General features: G+C 47.8%; 1 protein-coding gene across 2 annotated transcripts; it reads right to left on the minus strand.

The window, feature by feature from the left end:
* Positions 1-1,552: 1,552 nt before the first annotated feature.
* Positions 1,553-19,284, minus strand: LOC101609169 (aflatoxin B1 aldehyde reductase member 2). Of its 2 annotated transcripts, none has more exons than XM_045150799.1 (7): positions 18,968-19,284; positions 7,757-8,004; positions 7,532-7,636; positions 6,749-6,845; positions 6,411-6,510; positions 3,431-3,560; positions 1,553-1,929 (listed from the first exon to the last, which is right to left on the minus strand). In XM_045150799.1, the coding sequence occupies exons 1-7, from the start codon at positions 19,179-19,181 to the stop codon at positions 1,768-1,770; spliced, it is 1,056 nt and encodes a 351-aa protein (XP_045006734.1). In that variant the 5' UTR covers positions 19,182-19,284; the 3' UTR covers positions 1,553-1,767. The 2 variants fall into 2 exon arrangements, with proteins under 2 accessions (XP_045006734.1, XP_045006735.1); XM_045150800.1 differs by having other exon boundaries at positions 7,817-8,004; positions 18,968-19,281.
* Positions 19,285-20,607: the final 1,323 nt, after the last annotated feature.

Consider the following 20,607-nt stretch of genomic DNA (forward strand, 5'->3'; position numbering starts at 1 on the left):
TCTGTGCTTCTGTTTGGATTCTCAAGGCTCCCTTCATTCACCTCCTCAGCCAGCGTGACTGGTTCCTGAGAGTGTCGCTGTGAGGTCATGAGAAGTCCTCGACTTTATCCAGCCCTCTGTCTTTTTCTTGGAATAGAGACGAGGAAAATTGGGGTGCTGAAGCAATGGCTCAGTTGGTAAAGTGCCACACAAGTGTGGGAACCTGAGCTTGGATGCCCAATACCCACATAAATGCTGGGCAGACCACTTGTAATTCCAGTGCTGGCTAGCTAGACTAGCTGAACTGCATCTGGCTTCAAGTCAGTCTCCACCTCTGAAATGGCACTCAACACCAACCTCTGGCTTGCACACACATGTGTGCACACTTCACAATACACAGGCACACACAGACATCGCAGGCCTGGTACCCTGCTGAGATTGCGAGCAAGGTTTTTGTTGTGTCATTTTGTATGTGGGTTCCCCCGCCAGGTAGGGTTTCAGTCTAGTTCAGGCTGACCTTGAATTCACTATGTAGTCTCAGGGTGGCCTCGAACTCAAAGTAGTCCTACCTCTGCCTCTGGGCTTAAAAGGTGTGCACCACCATGCTCAGCTGCAAGAGGATTTTTAGACAGTTGCTGTGTTCCCCAGGTGTTGAATTTCTGCCTTCCAAGTATCTGACACCAGGGCTCGCTGGGGCTCAATGGTAGAGCAGTTGCTTGCCATGTATGGGGCCCTAGGTTCCTTCCCCAGCAGTGTAAAAAAACCCTTTGGCATAGGTTGGTAAATCATAAGACCCTCATGATTCCTGCTTTGGGGAAAATTGCAGAGTCCATGCTTGCTGGGTCTTCACACTCCCAGCCTTGGTCATGTCTGTAACTAGCTATTCAGGAGGGTGAGGCAGGATTGCAAGTTTGAGACCAGCCAAGGCTACAGAACAGACAAATCTCCAAATAAAGGGCAGGTGGCATATGTCTAACCCCAACACAGCAGGTAGAGGCAGATAAGGTCAAGATCAGCCTGAGTTACTGGGAGGTACTGGGCCACCTAAGCCCCACCCTGTCAAGAACTGGAGCTGTGGCTCAATGGTAGTGTTTGTCTAGTGTTCATGAAGCCCTGACTTTATCCCTAGCACAGCCCAAGGGAAAAGAAAAGGTAAAATGGTACAGCTGGCAGCCTAGGTGTTTGGGGCAGGCTTGGAGATAACCTTCAACCTGTGGAGTCTTGACATGACTCAGGTTGGTGGTGAGACCTAGCTTGAACCAGAGGATACCTCACTGACATCTCTTACTGTGCCTCACTCAATGGTTAGAATGTGCACACCTTGTGACAAGAGTAATGGGGTTTTTTGCAGCTGTGGTGACCCTGTTTGTTGTCTACTGAGAGCACAGGAAAGTGGCGGTCTCTGAGGTGCACAAAGTACCTTTCACCTCCAGGCCCCACTGCTGAGCGATCAGGCTGGATTCAGGTGAGGGTCTGAGGAGAGCCTCCCTACCACCCCTGCCTCCTTCACCAGACCCTTGGGACAGCAGGAAGCAGGCCTCAGGTCAGAAATAACAAGGCCACCAGCCTGTGGTGCAGCCTAGTCAGGTGACAGCTTTATTCAGCAGGAGGTACTGGGCCACCTAAGCCCCATCCTCACACCAGAGGCAATCAGTGTGTCACAAGCTGATACAAGAAAACCATCTGAAGCCAGGCGGGAAAAAACAGCTCCTTCAGCCGAAGGCCAAAATTGCCCAGAGTAAAAGCCAAGAGTTGACAGGGTGTCTTGTGCATACACGCTGATGCAAGCTAGCGGAAGTAGTTGGGACAATCATGGGCAGCCAGGTGCCAGGCTTTATCAAAGGCATCCACAACAGCTGGCTCCAGTGGCCCTTCTTCAGTGAAGGCCAAGCTCTGCTCCAGCTGCTGTAGGCTGGACATGCCCAAGATGACCCCGTCCCCGTGGGTGCCCTGCAAGAGATACGGCCAGATGTCACACTTCTGCCACCCAGTGGCTCCCCTCCCTGCCCATTCCCTGCTAAGATTTGGAATGTTACTTCCTTAGCCCGCAGAACAACATTAATCCCTCCAGATAGTTCCGGTTGCCAGCCAAGGGAGAGGTTCTGTCGCACCCAGCTCAGCCCAGGAAGGGGGACAAGTAGGTGGGGTTGTGTGCCTGGCTCTGCTCTGGACGCCCAGAGCATCCTGGTAGGATCAGGATGGAAACAGACCACTCCCCTGAGCTCAGTGGGCTATCTGGAAAAAGGAGTTAGGGAACCTAAACTGGAACAGCAAATAGCAGGAAGCCCCCCAAGACAGTTGAGTTCTGGTTTCAGGGAAAGCAGGAAGGAATGTAATACATGCTCATGGTGGGGGGGTGGGGAGTGAATTTAAATGAAGGTTTCAGAGCCAAATCCATGCTTGTTCCACCACCTGGAACTGTGGGTCTTTAGTCAAGTGAGCTAGGATCTATCTCTCATCCAGCTTCCTAGTGTAAAAACTGGGATAATTGTGATGTACTGTGATGGTACACATCTTTAAACCCAGCACTGAGAGGAAGAGGTAGGAAGATTGGTGTGAGTTTAAGAACACCCTGAGACTACATAGTGAATTTCAGGTGAGTTGGGGCTAGAGTGATCATACTTAATAGGCCATTGCAAAAAAAGTGTTGGTAACCTGGCACTTAACTTTTTTTTAAATTTTTCATTTATTTGCACATGTGCATGTGCGTGTATATGGGCGCACAAGGCCTCTACAAATGAATATTAGACACTTGTGCCACTTTTTACATGCAGCTTATGTGAGAGGCTTGGGAATTGAACCTGGGTCAGCAGGTTTACGCAAGCGTCTGACCACTGAACCATCCTTCCAGTCCTGTTTTACAAACATCTAGGAACAGTTCAGGGATGGAGAGATGGCTCAGTGGTTAAATGAACTTGCTTGCAGATCCTGACAGCCCAGGTTTGATTCCCCAGTACCCAAGTAAAGCCAGATGCACAACGTGGCACATATATCTGGAGTTTGTTTGCAGTTGCAGGATGCCCTGGTGTGCCCATTCCTTGTCATTCTCTTATGTTCTCTCCATATCTCTCTGCTTGCAAATAATAGTAAAAAAAAAAAAAAAAAAAAAAAAACAGTCAGGCATGGTAGCACACACTTTTAGTCCCAGCATTCGGGAGGAGGCAGAAGTAGAAGGATTGCCTTGAGGCTACCCTGAGACCACATTCCAGATCAGCCTGGACCAGAAGGAAACCTTACCTCAAAAAAAAAAAAAAAAAAAAAAAAAAAAAGCAAAAACAAAAAACCCACTTTGAAACATTTCTAAGAACAATGGGGTTATTACTCAATCTGGGCCACCAGTATTTCAGAGGAAGAAAAGGGAGTAACCTTGGAAGTAACCAAATAGTCATGGAGCCCTCTTCTTCCATGGCTTTAAGAGCAGAGGCTCATCCCAAAGGGTTGGGTGGGCTACCTGCAGCTTTGAGTGGTGATACATCCACCGCAGGGCAGCTGAGGTCATGCTGAGAGCGCTGGAGCCATAGGTGGCCTTCAGGGACTTTTCCACCAGGTCAATGGCCTTGAAGTGGTGCTCCTTCCAGTAGCTGAGTAGGTGGAGAGGGTGGTCAGTCCTTTGGGGTCACTTGAGGGTGGCCCAATCCCTGCAGCCCTGAGAGGCCCGTGTTCTATTCTTGGGTGGAGGCTTTGCATCTTGAGATCAGAACACATGGAGTTCTAGGCCCTCCCCAGGTGGTGTTTCTAGTCAGATGAGGAGGCATGAATCCTGACAATGTGTTCACCAGATGCTCTATCAAACAACGAAGAGGCACCTACACAGCGCCTGTGTGCTCTAGGTCACAGAGAGCCCTGGGTCAAGTCCTGGGCACCACTCCAGCTTCTGTGGCCTTGGCTGAGCCACCTCCCTTCCCCACCCTCACCAGCTCGGTGGAGGAAGCCTCACAGTGACTACAGTAGGGTGGGGAGGATCGGGCCTGACCACGTATTACAGACTAGAAAGGGTGGGCATGTGAAGACCACTGGGCTTTGGGTGGAGGACTGAGGATGAGGGGGTGTTGTTTTGTTTTGCAGTGCTCAGGATCAAATCGAGGGCCTCCACTGAGCCACAGCCTCCACCACATAAAAGCTTAAGGCATGGCAATGTACACAGCAGGAGAGAGCAAACATCAGTGGACAAAACTATCAGCCTTTCTTTCCCGGGGGAGGGAAAAAAAACAGGCAGATGATACTGTGCTCAGAAATGAACCTTGGTGTCTGTAAATCTACAAGTACCTTTCTCCAGTCCACAGTACTGACTAAACTAGATAGATAAACTTAGAAATGGCAACAAAGTATATACAATTTGTCAAAGAAAGCAAGCTATAAGAATGTCACAAAGTAGCTGGCCATGGTGAAAACATCTAATGCCAGTACTTGGGAGAATGAGGCAAGAGGATCACAAGTTCCAGGATAGCCTGGGCTATATAGCAAGACCCTCAAAAAACAAAAAGACCTGCCAGGCATGGTGGCACATGCCTTTAATCCCAGCACTTGGGAGGCAGAGAGAGGAAGATCACCGTGAGTTCGAGGCCACCCTTAGACTACATAGTGAATTCCAGGTCAGCCTGGTCTAGAGTGAGACCCTACCTCAAAAAAATCACACTTAAAAAAAGGGGGGACAGGGAAAATGGCTTAGCAGTTAAGGCATTTGCCTGTAAAGCATAAGGACCCTGGTTTGATTCCCTAGGACCCAGCCAGATGCACAAGGGGGCACATGCATCTGGAGTTTGCAGTGTCTGGAGGCCCTGGCACACCCATTCTCTTTCTCTCTGCCTCTTCCTCTCTCTCAAATAAATAAATAAAATAATTTTTTAAAAATGAATGGACCTGGGCTGGAGAGATGGCTTAGCGGTTAAGCGCTTGCCTGTGAAGCCTAAGGACCCCAGTTCGAGGCTCGGCTCCCCAGGTCCCACGTTAGCCAGATGCACAAGGGGGCGCACGCGTCTGGAGTTCGTTTGCAGAGGCTGGAAACCCTGGCGTGCCCATTCTCTCTCTCTCCCTCTATCTGTCTTTCTCTCTGTGTCTGTCGCTCTCAAATAAATAAATAAATTTAAAAAAAAATGAATGGGGGGGAACTTCTTTTTAACTAATCATTACCACACATATTTATTATCTTTTTAATTTCATTCTAATTTTGTGGGGGGTTTTTGGTTTTTTTTGTTTGTCTGTTTTTTGCTTTTCGAGGTAGGGTTTCACTCTATCCCGGGCTAACCTAGAATTCACTGTGTACTCTCAGAGTGGCCTCAAACTCACAGCGATCCTCCTACCTCTGCCTCCTGAGTGCTGGTATTAAAGGCATGCACCACCATGCCGGCAATTTTGGAGTTTTTCATTGACACATTCCATAAACAATATACCATGATCCTAATCCCCTCCCAGCATCATCCCTTTTGCCCAACAAAATCTCCCCTCTTCACTGAATTCCTTTCTTTCCATCTTCTCTCCCCCCCCCCCCTTTTTTTGGTCTTTCAAGGTAGGGTCTTGCTCAGCCCAGGCTGGCCTGGAATTCACTATACAGTCTGAGTCACCTACCTCTGCCTCCTGAGTGCTTGCATCATTTTTAAAATATATACATATATATATTATTCAGCTGGGCATAGCGGCATATGCCTTTAATCCTAACACTCAGGAGGCAGAGGTAGGAGGATCGCCATGAGTTCAAGGCCACCCTGAGACTACATAGTGAAGTCCAGACCAGCCTGGACTAGAGTGAGACCCTACCTCAAAAGAGAAAAAAAAAAATTTATTTATTTGAGAGAGAGGAAGAAAGAGGCAGATAAAAAGAGAACGGATGTGCCAGGGTCTCTACTCACTGCAAAAAGAACCCCAGAGGCGTGTGCCACCTCGTACATCTGGCTTATGTGGGTGGTGGGGAATTGAACTAAGTTTAACTGCTTAGCCATCTCTCCATCCCACCCCCTTTTTTTTGGCTTAGGATTAAGGTGTGTACCATCATACCTGGCTGCCACACATATATTATAAGTGATAATTTTTCAGATTTTAATTTTTCTTTTGCAGTGCTGGGAATCAAACCCAGAGCTTCGAGCATTCCACCATTGAGCTATACTCCCAGCCCAAATGTCTCTCCTTTTTTTTTTTTTTTGGCAGGGAGAGGGGGTTCGAGGAAGGGTCTCACTCTAGCTCAGGCTGACCTGGAATTCACTATGTAGTCTCAGGGTGGCCTGGAACTCACCTCCATATCTGGCTTCCCAATGTCTCTTTTCTATGTATGCCCTTTTCTCTAATCTGTCTCTTTAAGACAACAAAAGGAAAGATTGACAAGAGTCCAAAGCTCCATGTCTGAGCACCAGGAGAGGGTTGGTCCCTAGGAAATTCTTCCTCACACAGAGGGGACCCAGGCTACTTCCTGCCACAGCCCCCCACCCCCCATAGCTCACCGGTTCCTGTAGATCTCGGCCCAGGCGTTTCCAAAGAAGCGGCCCACAGGCTGCTCCTTGTCCTTATCCTCGTACTTGTACCTGCCGGTCAACAGGCCCCCTGCAAGAAGGCTGTGGTCAGAACCTGGCCCAGACTACACCCAGAGACTGCCAGATCCCTCCCAGCTCAGAACTGGGGAACAATACAGGGATCTCCCAAAGGATGGAGGACACAGTGTAGCCCAATGCCAAGACCCCTGCTTTCAAGGCGTGGGCTGGGCATCAACCAGAGCATAAATACATAGAGATGGCCAGCATGCCCACCCACCCTATAGTCCTATTCTTATGCCAGCCCATACCAGCTAAAGGGTTGTAGGCATAGAATCTCAATCCAAAGTGTCTGAGGCAGGGGAGCAGCTCTGTTTCCACTTGCCGAGTGGTGGCGTTGTACATGCCCTGCAGGAAGCAGTTGGAGATGGTGGACGTGTCAAGAAAAAAAAAACCACACCCCCGCCCCCCTTGGAATTGCTCTCAGGCCTTAACAATGCTAGGAGATTGACAATCAGGGCCTTTACCTAGTGATGGCGGAGGAGGGGCTAATGCACAAGGAAACCTAAGATCAAAAAAGCCCTGGAGGACTGGAGAGATGGCTTAGCAGTTAAGCAGTTAGCATGACTGTGAAACCTAAGGACCCAGGTTCGATTCTCCAGGTCCCATGTAAGCCAGATGCACATGGTGGTGCAGGCATCTGAAGTTCATTTGCAGTGGCTAGAGGCTTTGGTGTGCCCATTCTAATTCTATCTCTCTCTCTCTCTCCCCCTCCCTCTCTCTGTTCTCTCCCTCCCTCTCTCTAATCACTAAATTACTAAATAAAAAGCGGTTAAGCGCTTGCCTGTGAAGCCTAAGGACCCCGGTTCAAGGCTCGATTCCCCAGGACCCACGTTAACCCGATGCACAAGGGGGCGCACGCATCTGGAGTTCGTTTGCAGTGGCTGGAAGCCCTCGCGCGTCCATTCTCTCTTTCTCTCTGCCTGTTTCTCTCTCTCTGTGTCGCTCTCAAATAAATAAGAATAAACAACAACAACAAAAAAACCCCTGGAGCCCGAGGCCTGGGTAACCCTGGCACACCGAGTGCCCCTCACCTGGTACACGGTCGGCAGGATCCAGCCATTCTTCTTGCAGAGGGTACAGATCGCGGCCACCTCCCAGGAGGCATAGTTGGAGAGGCCAAGCTCCACAAACTTGCCCTGCAGGGAAGAGACGCCATCCGTCACAGCCCATCTCAGACCAGGAAGGGGAGACTGACCGGGTGGGGACCCTGGGAACAGGCCTGTGTCTGGTTGTGCTCTGGGAGCCCGGAGCCTCACTCTCGGTGAGTCAGGATGAGAAGAGTGGAGACCACCTCCCTGCGCTGGGGCCACCCGCACCTCCTGGTGCAGCTGGTGGCAGGCGCGCAGAGTCTCTTCCACAGGGGTGCTGTGGTCAGGCAGGTGCAGGTAGAAGAGGTCCACTCGGGGACACTGCAGCCGCTTCAGTGATGTCTCCAGCTGGGACCGGATACCGTCAGCGTTCAGTGACTTCCCGTTCAGTGGAGCAGCCTTGGTGGCAATTTTCACTTTTCAGGGAGAGAAGTGGAGGTTCAGGCAATTTCATGAAATGGGCATCTAGCACAACAGGCAAGTGATACGACTGCGCCCAGCATGATTCCACCTGTCTGTAATCCCAGCACTAGGGAGGCAGAGGCAGGAAGCTCAGAAGTGGAAGGTCTTCCTTGGCTACCTAGCAAGTTTGAGGCTAATGTGGCTATATGAGTGGTTGCCTCAAATGAAACGAAGTGAAGCGATAACAAAGACCCTGCTCTGCCATTACTAGCTGTGGACCTAAGTTACTTGACCTCTCCTCTGAACCCTGTCCACTATAATGGGAGTAGAAATGATAAGCACTTAATGGAGAAGGCCTGAGGTTGATGGGTCAGGCCAATCTGAGAGTGGTCATTGCCAGTGGCTGGTATCCTCCCTATAAAAATTACATAGGGCTGACAGAAAGCTGGAAGAAGCCATTCTACATGTAGTTCAATGGGAGAAAGAGATACGACCAGTGAAAATACTCAACAGTGGACCCTGCAAGCCTTATAATTGGCCAGCCAGCCCAAATGAGCCAACGGGTACAATAGTGGCACGTCTGCCATGGTGGAAACCAACTGCCCTCCAATGTCTGGATAAGTGTATATACTATGCTTATCAAACTGCCCAGTAAGCACTTCTCTTAATATTTATACCCTTATATTAACGCTGCTCTCATTTTGGGTAGAGAATTTTCTCTTTTCAGATGGCAGTGACCTAGGGATAACTCAGAAGGTATCATAGTGCTGGAAAGAAGTGACTGGAGTACTGAGTAACATCTTGATCACACCTTCCAAGGCTCAGGGTCTAATGAAGAAGAGAAGGCGGAAAGAATGTAAGAGCCAAAGGAAGGGTAGGACTCCTTACAACATGCTCCTCCAGACACAAAATGGCCTGCATATCCATGACCTCACTGTGCCTCACACTACCTACACAAGACCATCATAAGAGGAGGAAAAGATCATGACATCGGGCTGGAGAGATGGCTTAGCGGTTAAGCACTTGCCTGTGAAGCCTAAGGACCCCGGTTCGAGGCTCGGTTCCCCAGGTCCCACGTTAGCCAGATGCACAAGGGGGCGCACGCGTCTGGAGTTCGTTTGCAGTGGCTGGAAGCCCTGGCGCGCCCATTCTCTCTCTCTCCCTCTATCTGTCTTTAGCTCTGTGTCTGTCGCTCTCAGATAAATAAATAAATAAATAAATATTTAAAATAAAATAAAATAAAAAAATAAAAGCTCATGACATCAAAATAAGAGAGACTGATTGAGAGGGGGAGGGGATATGATGGAGAATGGAATTTCAAAGGGGAAAGTGAGGGGGGAGGGTATTATCATGGGATTTTTTTTGTTTGTTTGTTTTTCAAGGTAGGGTCTCACTCTGGTCCAGGCTGATCTGGAATTAACTCTGTAGTCTCAGGGTAGCCTTGAACTCACGGTGATCCTCCTACCTCTGCCTCCCGAGTGCTGGGATTAAAGGTGTGCGCCACCACGCCCGGCAATCATGGGATATTTTTTATAATCATGGAAAATGTTAATAAAAATTGAGAAAAAAATTAAAATAAAAAAATTACATAGGAGGCACGAGTATACCAGGCCAGACACTGAGACTGGTAAAGACAAAAGCTTCTACCCTCAGGGCCTTCCAGTCTATGGGGCCAATCTAGACTAGGCAGGCAAAGAGTTTGGCAATGTGTTACAGTTTCTTTTCGTTGCTGGGACAAAGCACCTGACCAAAAGCAGCTGATGGAAAAGTTTTGATTCTTCTTTTTTTTTTTTTTTTCAATGTAGGGCCTCACTCTAGCCCAGACTGACCTGAAACTCACTCTGTAATTTCAGGTTGGCCTTGAACTTGCAGCAATCCTCCCACCTCTGCTTCCTGAGTGTTGGGATTAAGGCATGCGCCACCACGCCCGGCTGGAAGAAAAGCTGTTCTTTTGGTTTATAGTCTCACGGAAAACTCCATGATGGCAGGGGAAAGCCTGGCATGGGCAGAGTCTGGATGTCACTTCTGCAGGTAGAAAAGAGCAGCAGAAGAGAGCTGAATTCTAGCAAGGGGGAGTTGGCTAGAACACCCCTAAACCCAACCCCAACAATATGCCTCCTCCAGCAAGTCTCCTCTTCCTATATCATCAAGCATTCAGAACATATGACTTTATGGGGTGGGGGAGCATTGGATTCAAACCACCACACAAGCCTTGTGAGGAAAAGAGAAAGGCCCAAAGTACATTATAGACAACCTGCCACCATTGTAAACAAGGGGTACTGGCCAAGATGGCCTCAGGAGGACTTCAGCTAGAAATGAAGCAGCAGAGTACATGCAGTGTAAACAAATAACATAAGGGATTTGGCATCTGGTGTGGGAAGCCATGCTGGCTTTATCAGGCTTTGCTGTGTCAGCTACTGTGGGAAGCCTTGCTGGCTTTATCAGGCTTTGCTGTGTCAGCTTGTTTACTGCTTTTGTATCCTAATTGTCTGTGCATGAGCACATGATGTTATCCTAACATGGCTGCTCACCTATCCCGATTGGGTGATGCATAGTCAACTGATGAGACTTAAGCCAATCAGACGACACTGCACAATCATCTGACCACTAGTATATAAGCTTGGGGCTCTGTAGGGTCAGGGTCCTTCTCTCTTTCAGTCTGGAGCTCCCAATAAAGTGTGCTTGAGAAGAATCCTGTTGTTGTTGTTCTTCCTGCTGGCGGGAGGGGCGCAACAAGTGGTGCCGAAACCCGGGAACTTGTCAACAAACGGCCAATTGAGAGGACCCCTGAGGATACTTCCGAGGGAGGATTCAGAACTCAACACACGGAGCGGCGGTACCGGTAAGTTCCCCTGGTGCTATATGATAAGTTTTGGCCTGTAACTGATCTCTAAGTAACATACATAAGGTTACAAAATGGGACAACACCACTCCACCTTTTTGGAGCCACTTCAGGAAGTACTAACACAACGTAGACTTAAGATTTCAGATAAAACTCTTAAAGGGTTTTTGGAAGAAGTGGCTATGATAGCGCCTTGGTTTGAGCTGACTGGAGGTTTAAATTTGACCTGCTGGGATAAATTAGGCAGAGACATTGACCGTGAGTCAGAAACGCGAAAGTTGCGCGCAGGTACACAGCCCTTATGGCGTTTGGTGCGATCCTGTTTGGAGGACAAACATTGTGAAGAAGTGATCAGGGAAGGTCAACGCATATTAGCACATCATCAAAATAGTATGTCAGAGTCTGAAGAAAGTAAAAGGGGAAAACAAAAAAAGGTTAAAATAAAAGGAGAACCTAGGTTTCAAATAGAACAGAATAAAAGTGCACAGAATAAAAATGAATCACAAAAGGAAGGGCCAAATTCAGGTCCTAAGTTATATCCAGATTTAATGGAACTTGCAAATTTATATATAGAAAGTTCTAGTGAATCTGAGGGAGAAGAATTAACTCCCGAGGAAGAACAGGATTTTGAGGAAGTAGAGACTGAATGTAGTCGGGAGTGTTCTAGACCCAGACAAGATGGCGTCTTTGCTTCTCCTCCAGCTTATGCTTCTATAAGTAAAAAGTGTAAACAACAAGATGGCCAACTTCCGTTTGGGGCACGTCCTTCGTCCGGATGTAGTCTGATAAAACCAGATACTTGGAAAAAGCTGGCTAGTGCTTATCCAGTCTTTGAGGATCCTAATACCAATAATAGATATCATAAAGCTATAGGATATAAGGATGTACTTGAAAATGTCTGGAAAGGCCCGGATCCAGTTATAGCCAGATCCAGGGGAGCTGTTTGTGTTTTTCCACAGGGCCAAGCTGATCCTATCTGGGTGCCAGAGCGGTTGACTCGAATCGTGCGTCATGAGACAACAAGGAATGACAACCTCCGTATTACTACTGATGATCCTGAGCCTGTTCCTGCCGATGATGATAAAGGGAATTAAGATGCAGTTTTGGGCTGTGGCCAGAACATGGCCTGTCCCTATGCCAGTTCATTCATATTCTAGTGTCTTACCTACTCTATTTTCCACATCTTGCCAAGGGGAAATGCCTTGCATCAGGGATCCTATGCAAACACCAACAATTTATAATCAAACTTCTTTTCATCTGAATGGCACTTTGTGTTTTTTCCAGGGTAATAAGAACCTAGCTCCCCCATGTATTGTATTACAAAAACAAAATCTTAGTGCTTGGCAGGACCCATTAGAAAAGTCTAAAGTTGATATGAGTATAATACTTACAACTTTAACTCAGATTACTAAGAAAAAACAAAATGGGTCAAGAGAGGGAGGTAATGTTACAAATGTTAATATTACCACATTATTGATACAGAGTGAAGTGACTGTCCCTTCTAGACAGCCCAATCTTAAGATATATGCTAGTAATGTAAAAGGTGCTCCCTGGTGTGAACCTAATTATGCATTTCCTCCGATTTTTACTCCATGTCAGAGTTCAGATAAAATCCAGAAACAGATCTTACAGGGATTTCAAATGACCCCTCCATTAAGGCGTTACCAATTTAAAAGTAAAGGAGATGATACTCTTAGTAATAGTGCTGGTTGGCCCTGGTATAAATGGCTTCTGTCCAATGAGGCCGGTGCAATGGCAGATGTGTCAGCTTTAGCAGGATTATTGGGAACTAAACATGCATTATGGAATGTTTCAGCAGTTAGAGTTAATATAAATGATAAAATTTATATTAAAGACATAAATAAAAATCACCAATGGATTAATAGTAGCTTCAATCCAGCCTCAATTTGTGTACAAGCTCCATTCTTTTTTCTGACAGCAAATGTTAGCACTAACATCTCTTTGATAGATTGTAGAAATATCACATGTTGGCTTACAGAGTGCTGGAATGCTAGAGTTAATCTAGCTTTAATAGTAAAATTACCTACTTTTGTCCCCATTCCAGTAGAGGCGGATCCAAATACCTTTCCTTTAGTAGGACTTATTCGTCATAAAAGAGATTTTGGTATTACTGCAGCAATCATTTCCGCCATCGTCATTTCAGCTGCAGCAGCAACTACTGCTGCTATTGCCATGACATCTCAGGCCCAAACTGTGGAAGTTGTTAATAATATAGTAGAAAAGACTTCTACAGCATTAGAAACACAAGAAGCAATTAATACACACCTTCTTGCTGGTATTCATCTAGTCAATCAAAGAGTAGATTTGGTACAGAATCAAGTAGAGGAATTATATAAAATAATACAACTTGGATGTGTGTCTCAGTATCAACATTTGTGTATTACTCCTTTGCAATTTAATTTTACTGCTTCTTTTAATCAGAGTCGCAAGCTAGCTGAATTTTTGGCAGGAAACTGGACGCATGAAGGAGAACAGCTATCTCGGAAGTTACTGTTCCAGATTGTACAGCTGAATGGAACTCATTTGGAGCCAATCTCTTTGGGAGATTTTACTTCTTGGTTATCTTCTACATTTTCTTTCTTTAAGGAATGGGTGGGGGTGGCTATGTTTGGAGCAGCCCTTTTGTGTGGTATGGTGTTCTGTCTCTGGCTTATCTGTCGAATCAGACGACAACGTCACCAGGATAACATAAAGATTGTTCAGGCACTTATAGCTTTGGATCAAGGAGCATCTCCACAAGTGTGGCTGGCAAGCCTACAAAATGGTTAGTTCCACCCTGCTTACTGTAAGGCCTTTGCACACCAAGTGACCTTGTTGTCATTACACCTTGGAAGGCTTACATTCCTGCATGAGCAGCCTTTGCACCCTGAAGGAATTTTTCCATTGCACTCGGGAAGGTGCTGAAGCAGGCTTTTGGTCTTGGGCTCTACCCTTGATCGGACTGGCCATCATGAGGGCCGGTCCTGGATCGGGTATCCTGAGGTTCAAAACAATTTTAAAAGGGGGAACTGTGGGAAGCCATGCTGGCTTTATCAGGCTTTGCTGTGTCAGCTACTGTGGGAAGCCTTGCTGGCTTTATCAGGCTTTGCTGTGTCAGCTTGTTTACTGCTTTTGTATCCTAATTGTCTGTGCATGAGCACATGATGTTATCCTAACATGGCTGCTCACCTATCCCGATTGGGTGATGCATAGTCAACTGATGAGACTTAAGCCAATCAGACGACACTGCACAATCATCTGACCACTAGTATATAAGCTTGGGGCTCTGTAGGGTCAGGGTCCTTCTCTCTTTCAGTCTGGAGCTCCCAATAAAGTGTGCTTGAGAAGAATCCTGTTGTTGTTGTTCTTCCTGCTGGCGGGAGGGGCGCAACAATCTGGCCCCTTTCACTATGACTGGTATAAAATATCCACTTGGGTTGTGGTGGCAGATGCCTTTAATCCCAGCACTTGAGAGGCAGAGGAGGGAGGATCACCACCATGAGTTCGAGGGCACCCTAAGATTACATAGTGAATTCCAGGTCATCCTGGGCTAGAGTGAGAACCTACCTCGAAAAACCAAAAAAAAAAAAAAAAAAAAAAAAGCAATATATATATATATATATATATACACACACACACACACACACACACACACACACACACACACACACACATATCCTCTGAGCTCTGGTGAGGGAGCACAGAGAGTAGAACTTCCTTGAACGAAGTATGTAGAGAGCTGGCTTTCCCTGAGTTAAGTGTGGGGTAGCATTTCCCACAGACTCCAAGGGAAATTATATATTTTATTTACTTATTATATATATAGAAAGAGAATGTGCAGCACACCAGGGCCTCTAGCCACTGCAAATAGAACTCCAGATGCATGTGCCGCCTTGTGCATCTGGCCTATGTGAGTACTGGGGAATTGAACCTAGCTCCTTTTTGAACTAGCAAGCAAGTGCCTTAACTGCTAAGCCATCTCTCCAGCCCATCCAAGGAAATTCTTTAAGATTCATTAAGTTTCCTGCACTTTGAGATTCTCTCTCCCTGGCTGCGGAGCTCAATGGGTAAGGCACTTGCCTGAAAAACCCAATGACCATTGTTCAGTTCCCCAGTACCCATGTAAAGCCAAATGCACAAAGTGCACATGCATCTGGAGTTCATTTGCAGTGGCTAGAGGCCCTGACACACCCATTATCTCTGTACATGCGTGCACGTGTGGGCATGTGTGTGTGTGCCCCTCTCTGCTTGCAAATGAATAAATAAATAATAATAAATTTTTAAAAATACAAAAAGGGCAGGGCATGGCGGTGCATGCCTTTAATCCCAGCACTCAGGAGGCAAAGGTGGAAGGATCACCTTGAGTTCAAGGCCACCCTGAGTTAGCCTGAGCTAGAGTGAGGCCCTACCTCAGAAAACCAAAAAAAAAAAAAAAAAAAAAAAAAAAAAACAAGAAACAAGATCACTGTCATGGTGGCACACACCTTTAATCCCAGAACTCAAGAAGCTGAGGTAGGAGGACCCCTGTGAGTTTGAGGCCATCCTGAGACTGGGCTGGAGTGAGACCCTACATCAATAAACAAAAAAAAAAAAAAAAAAAAAAAAAAAACCAAGGAGGAAAGAAAAGAATGCCCTTTGGAGGTTGGAGGGAGAGATGGCTCAGTGATTGAAGGAGCTTGCTTGCAAAGCCTGACACCCAGGGTTAAACTACCCAGGACCCACGTAAAGCCAGGTGCACAAAGTGGTGCAGGCATCTGGAATTTGTTTACAGTAGCAAGAGCCCTAGCACACGCGTTCTCGTTCTCATCCATCCTCTTTCTCTCTCTCCCCTTCTCTTTCTGCTTGCAAATAAATAAATAAATATGAATATTGGCCAGGCATGATGGCACATGCCTCTAATCCCCAGCACTTGGGAGGCAGAGGTAGGAGGATCACCATGAGTTCAAGGCCACCCTGAGACTACATAGTGAATTCCAGGTCAGCCTGAGCTAGAGCGAGACCCTACCTTGGAAAACCAAAAAAACAAAACAAAAAACAATACACTCTTCAGAGCACCAGGGAGCACCAAGGAGAGAGGAGAGGCCTCAGGCCATAAGCTACAGAGCACTGAGCATACCCCATCATCTGGCTATTAGGAGTGGTTGGGATTCTCTGAGCACTTTCTTTCTTTCTTTCTTTTTTTTTTTTTTTTTTTTTTTTTTGGTATTTCAAGGTAGGGTATCACTCTAGCTCAGGCTAGCCTGGAATTCACTATGTAGTCTCAGGGTGATCTTGGACTCTGGTATGTATCCAGGGCTGACTGTGTTTTTGTTTTTCAAAGTAGGGTCTCACTCTGGTCCAGGCTGACCAGGAATTCACTATGTAGTCTCAGGGTGGCCTCAAACTCACAGCAATCCTCCTACCTCTGCCTCCCGAGTGCTGGGATTAAAGGCGTGCGCCACCATACCCGGCTTCTCTGAAACTTTCAAGACCATTGATCTGTGGTCATCTTAGTAGGCTTAAAAGATGGGCCTGGATGCAGCATAGAGACGAGCAGGTCAGGAAATAGGGAGAATAAAGAGGAACCAAGCATAGAGATGAAACAGACCAGCACCCGCCGTCTAGGCCAGTCTGTACCTCTCTCTCTCTGCCCCTGCTGAAAATTCCAGTGAATGCATACGTGGGCAGAGAGGGAAACGTTTTGAACTTTCCACACTGGGAAAGTTACCTGGGCCTCCCAAAAGGCAGTCATCCACATCCTCGAGACCTGAGAGAAAACAGTTTTAAGGAACTAGGCACTTGGAACTTTTCCATTCCGCCACTTCCCTGGCCCTCTTGATGCTAATGCAGCTTCAGCTCTGTGCTCTGTGGTCTAGCACGAGGTTCAAGATGAAGGGAAGAAGAGCTCAGAGTGGAAGAATCAATCACAAATTAGATGGGGGATTGCAGGGGTTGGGGTTATAGCTTCATTGGTAGAACGCTTGCCTAGCATGCATGAAGTCCTGGGTTCAATTTCCAACAATGCAAAAGTCAGGTATGGAGGCACATGCCTGTAAATTACAGTACTCAGGAGGTAGAGGCAGGAGCATCAGAAATTCAAGGTCATCCTCAACTACATAATGAAGTTCAAATTCCCAGAATTCATGTAAAGCTGGATGCTATGGCATCTGTTACACCAGTGTGTCTACATCAACATGGGAGGGACAAGAGAATCCCCCAGAAGTTCGAGGGCCAGCCAGCCTGGTGAACACTGTGGTAAACAAGAGACCCTGCCTCAAGCAAAGTGGAAGGCAGGTACCAACATCTAAGGTTACCCTCTGACCATGGCATGTGTGTGCTCACACACACTTTTAAAAGATTTGAGGAGCCGGACGTGGTGGCACACGCCTTTAATCTCAGCACTCAGGAGGCAGAGGTAGGAGGATCACCATGAGTTCGAGGCCACCCTGAGACTACATAGTGAATTCCAGGTCAGGCAGCCTGAGCTAGAGTGGAGACCCTACCTCAAAAAAAAAAAAAAAAAAAAAATCTGAGGGCTGGAAAAATGACTCAGCAGTTAAGGAACTTTTCCTGCAAAGCCTAATGACCCAAGTTTGATTCCCCAGTGCCTACACAAAGCTAGATGCACAAAGTGGCATATGGGCCTGGAGTTGTTTGCAGAGGCTAGAGGCCCCAGCAAGCCCATTCTTCTCCTGCCCCTCCCCCCAACCCTGCCCTTTCCTGGGTGTGTTGTCACAAACCTTTAATCCCAGCATTTAGGAAGCAGAGAGGCAGGAGGATCACTGTGAGTTCAAGGCCACCCTGAGACTCCATAGTGAATAGATCAGCCTGGGCTAGAGCAAGACCCTACCTGGGGAAAAAAAAAATCTGAAAAATGCAGATCCTCGCTGTGTTGCATGCTTGTCATATGGCATTAGACTATCGAAGGACATGCACCTGACCCCACACACAGACCTCCTCCAGCCCCTCCAGCATTGGCAGATTTCAGTGCCTTTGCATGCCCACGGCCCGTCCCCTCCCTCTATAACAAAAATCCTATTGCTATTTGTTCTTTTCTTCCTTCTGTTTTTTTTTTTTTTTTTTTTTCTTCAAGGTAGAGTCTCGCTCTAGTAGAGGCTGACCTGGAATTCACTATGTAGTCTCAAGGTGGCCTTGAATTTACCGCGATCCTCCTACCTCTGCCTCCTGAGTGCTGGGATTAAAGGCGTGTGCCACCACACCACTATACCCGGCCTCTTTCTTTCTTTCTTTCTTTCTTTACCCGGCCTTTTTCTTTTTCTTTTCCCTTCTTTTTTGTGAGGCAGGGTCTCACTCTAGCCCAGGCTGGCCTTGAACTCATGACAATACTCTGACCTCAGCCTCCCAGCTACTGCTGGGATTATACATCCTACTGTTTTTTGTTTTGTTTTGTTTTGTTCTGTTTTGAGGCCATGTCTGAAATTTAGGATCCTTCTGCTTCAATGGCTGGAACTAAAGGTGTGTCTCATCACACCTGGACTTTCACCTCTTTTTATTATTGTTGAGGTAGGGTATTACTCTAGCCCATGCTGACCTGGAACTCACTCTGTAGATCCAGGCTTGCCTCAGACACAGCCATCCTCCTACCTGTGCCCCCTGAGTGCTGGGATAAAAGCGTGAGAGCGCACCTTTCTTCCATAGCCCTCTCTGGAGACGCGCGCCCTCTGGGCTCCCCAGCCATCGCGTTGCTGAGCTCCCTGGAGCGCTGTGGTTCCTAGGACTGCCACCTTGAGAGGGAGCCCCTGCTAAAACAGGCTCTGGGAGCTACAGGGAGCAAAGGAGAATGCTGGATTCCTGCTTGGCCCAAAGTCTGATCTGGGGGTGCTGGGCAATGCCAGGGCAGTCGCAACAGCAGTCCTGCGCATCAGGCGGTCAGGGACACCTGCTGGGCACGAGTCGGGAGAGCGCTGCACAGCGCCAGATCCCCAAGTTCTCAGCGCTCCCTAGGCGCACTAGTCACGTGGTTCCGGGCAGGAACCAGGGTCAGGACATCTCCTGGGGAGGGTCCTATTTCTCATTCCCGGAAGGAGAAGGAAAGGAGACAGGCCAAGCCGTGCTCAACTGTTCAGAGCTCTGGAGCCAGTGGCCAGGAAAGGATCCCTGCTTGGGGCAGGGGGAAGTCAGGGGCGAGCTTTTACCTCTGCAGTCACCGCGGCCCAGCCCGAGCCCCAGGCCGCCCAGGATGCTCTCGGACTGGCCGTCGCTGTACACGAAGGCCGTGTCCAGCTCGGTGTGGCCGCGCTCCAGGAAGGCGCGAACCGACGCGGCGCTGGCGGTCGCGTCCATGCGGCTCCCCATCATCATGGTGCCCAGGATCGTGGCGGGCCGGGTCGGTGACACTGGACGGGACATGATGATGACCGAGGCTGAGGCAGGAGCTGCAGACAGGCAAGATGTCGCGGGCAGTGGCTGTAGAGAGGGCCAAAGCCCAGTCTTAACATAGCCCTGTGGTCACTCCCATCGAGGGGCGGGGCGAGCGGACAGAAGTGAGGACCCTCTCTGGACCCTGGCGCTGAGAAACTTGCACTGACCCGGGGAGACCCTGGACTTAGTCCCCATGAGCTTCATCCAAGGACTGCATGAAAAATCATAGGTTGAAAACTGGGACTCCTTACTCTCTCCACCTAGCTTCTAAGCTGCTGTGGGCAGGGGAGGGTGGGATCTTTAGACCCCCATCCTGGAAGGAGCTAAGGGGATGCTTAACCCTAGGGGCCTACCAGCCACACACTCCTCCCGTGCGGGCCCAGAGTTGCAGCTGACTCAGAGCTCCAACGTCCCTATGGCATAGAAAGAGAAGACTCTGAGACCTATAAACCCAGGAAAAATACCTTCCAAACTTAAAAGCAAAAAAGACTGTGAAAAGAAGCAAAGATGGAAAGGTTTCACAGGGAGCCTCAACAGGTAACATTGGCAAGTTCTTTTGTTTTGTTTTGTTTTGTTTTTTTGTTTCTTAAGGTAAGGTCTCGCTCTAGCCCAGGCTATGTAGTCTCAGGGTGGCCTCGAACTCACAGCGATAATCCTACCTCTGCCTCCCAAGTGCTGGGATTAAAGGCGTGTGCCACCACACCCAGATTCACTCTTTTTATTTTTTATTGACAACTTCCATAATTGTAAGCAAGATCCCATAGTAATTCCTTCCCCTCCCCCCCCACTTTCCTCTTTGGATCTCTACTCTCCATCATATCCCCTCCCCCTCTCTTTTATTTTGATGTCATCTTTTCTTCCTATGATGATGGTCTTGTGTAGGTAGTGTCAGGCACTGTGAGGTCATGGATATCCAGGCCATTTTGTGTCTGGAGGAACACATTGTAAGGAGTCCTACCCTTCCTTTGGCTCTTACATTTTTTCCTCCACCTCTTCCACAATGGACCCTGAGCCTTGGAAAGTGTGATAGAGATATTGCACTGCTGAGCACTCCTCTGTCACTTCTTCTCAGCACCATAGTGCCTTCTGAGTCATCCCAAGGTCACTGCCATCTGAAAAGAGAAGATTCTCTACCAAAAGAGAAGGTTCTCTAACCAAAAGCAGAGAGAGTAGCATTAATACATGATTATGAACATTAAGAGAAGTGCTTACTGGGCAGTCTGGTGAGCATACTATATACATTTAACCAGACAGCAGCAGACGTTACACCCCTAGGGCTCATGACTACCCCTATGGTAGGTTTTCAGTATCAAGGATGTATTCCCTCCCATGGAGTGGGCCTCCAGTCCAATTAGAGGGCAGTTGGCTTCCCCCATAACAGACATGCCACTATTGCACCTGTTGGCTCATTTGG

The sequence above is a fragment of the Jaculus jaculus genome, chromosome 5, assembly GCF_020740685.1.
Source record: "Jaculus jaculus isolate mJacJac1 chromosome 5, mJacJac1.mat.Y.cur, whole genome shotgun sequence".
Lineage (NCBI taxonomy): Eukaryota > Metazoa > Chordata > Mammalia > Rodentia > Dipodidae > Jaculus > Jaculus jaculus.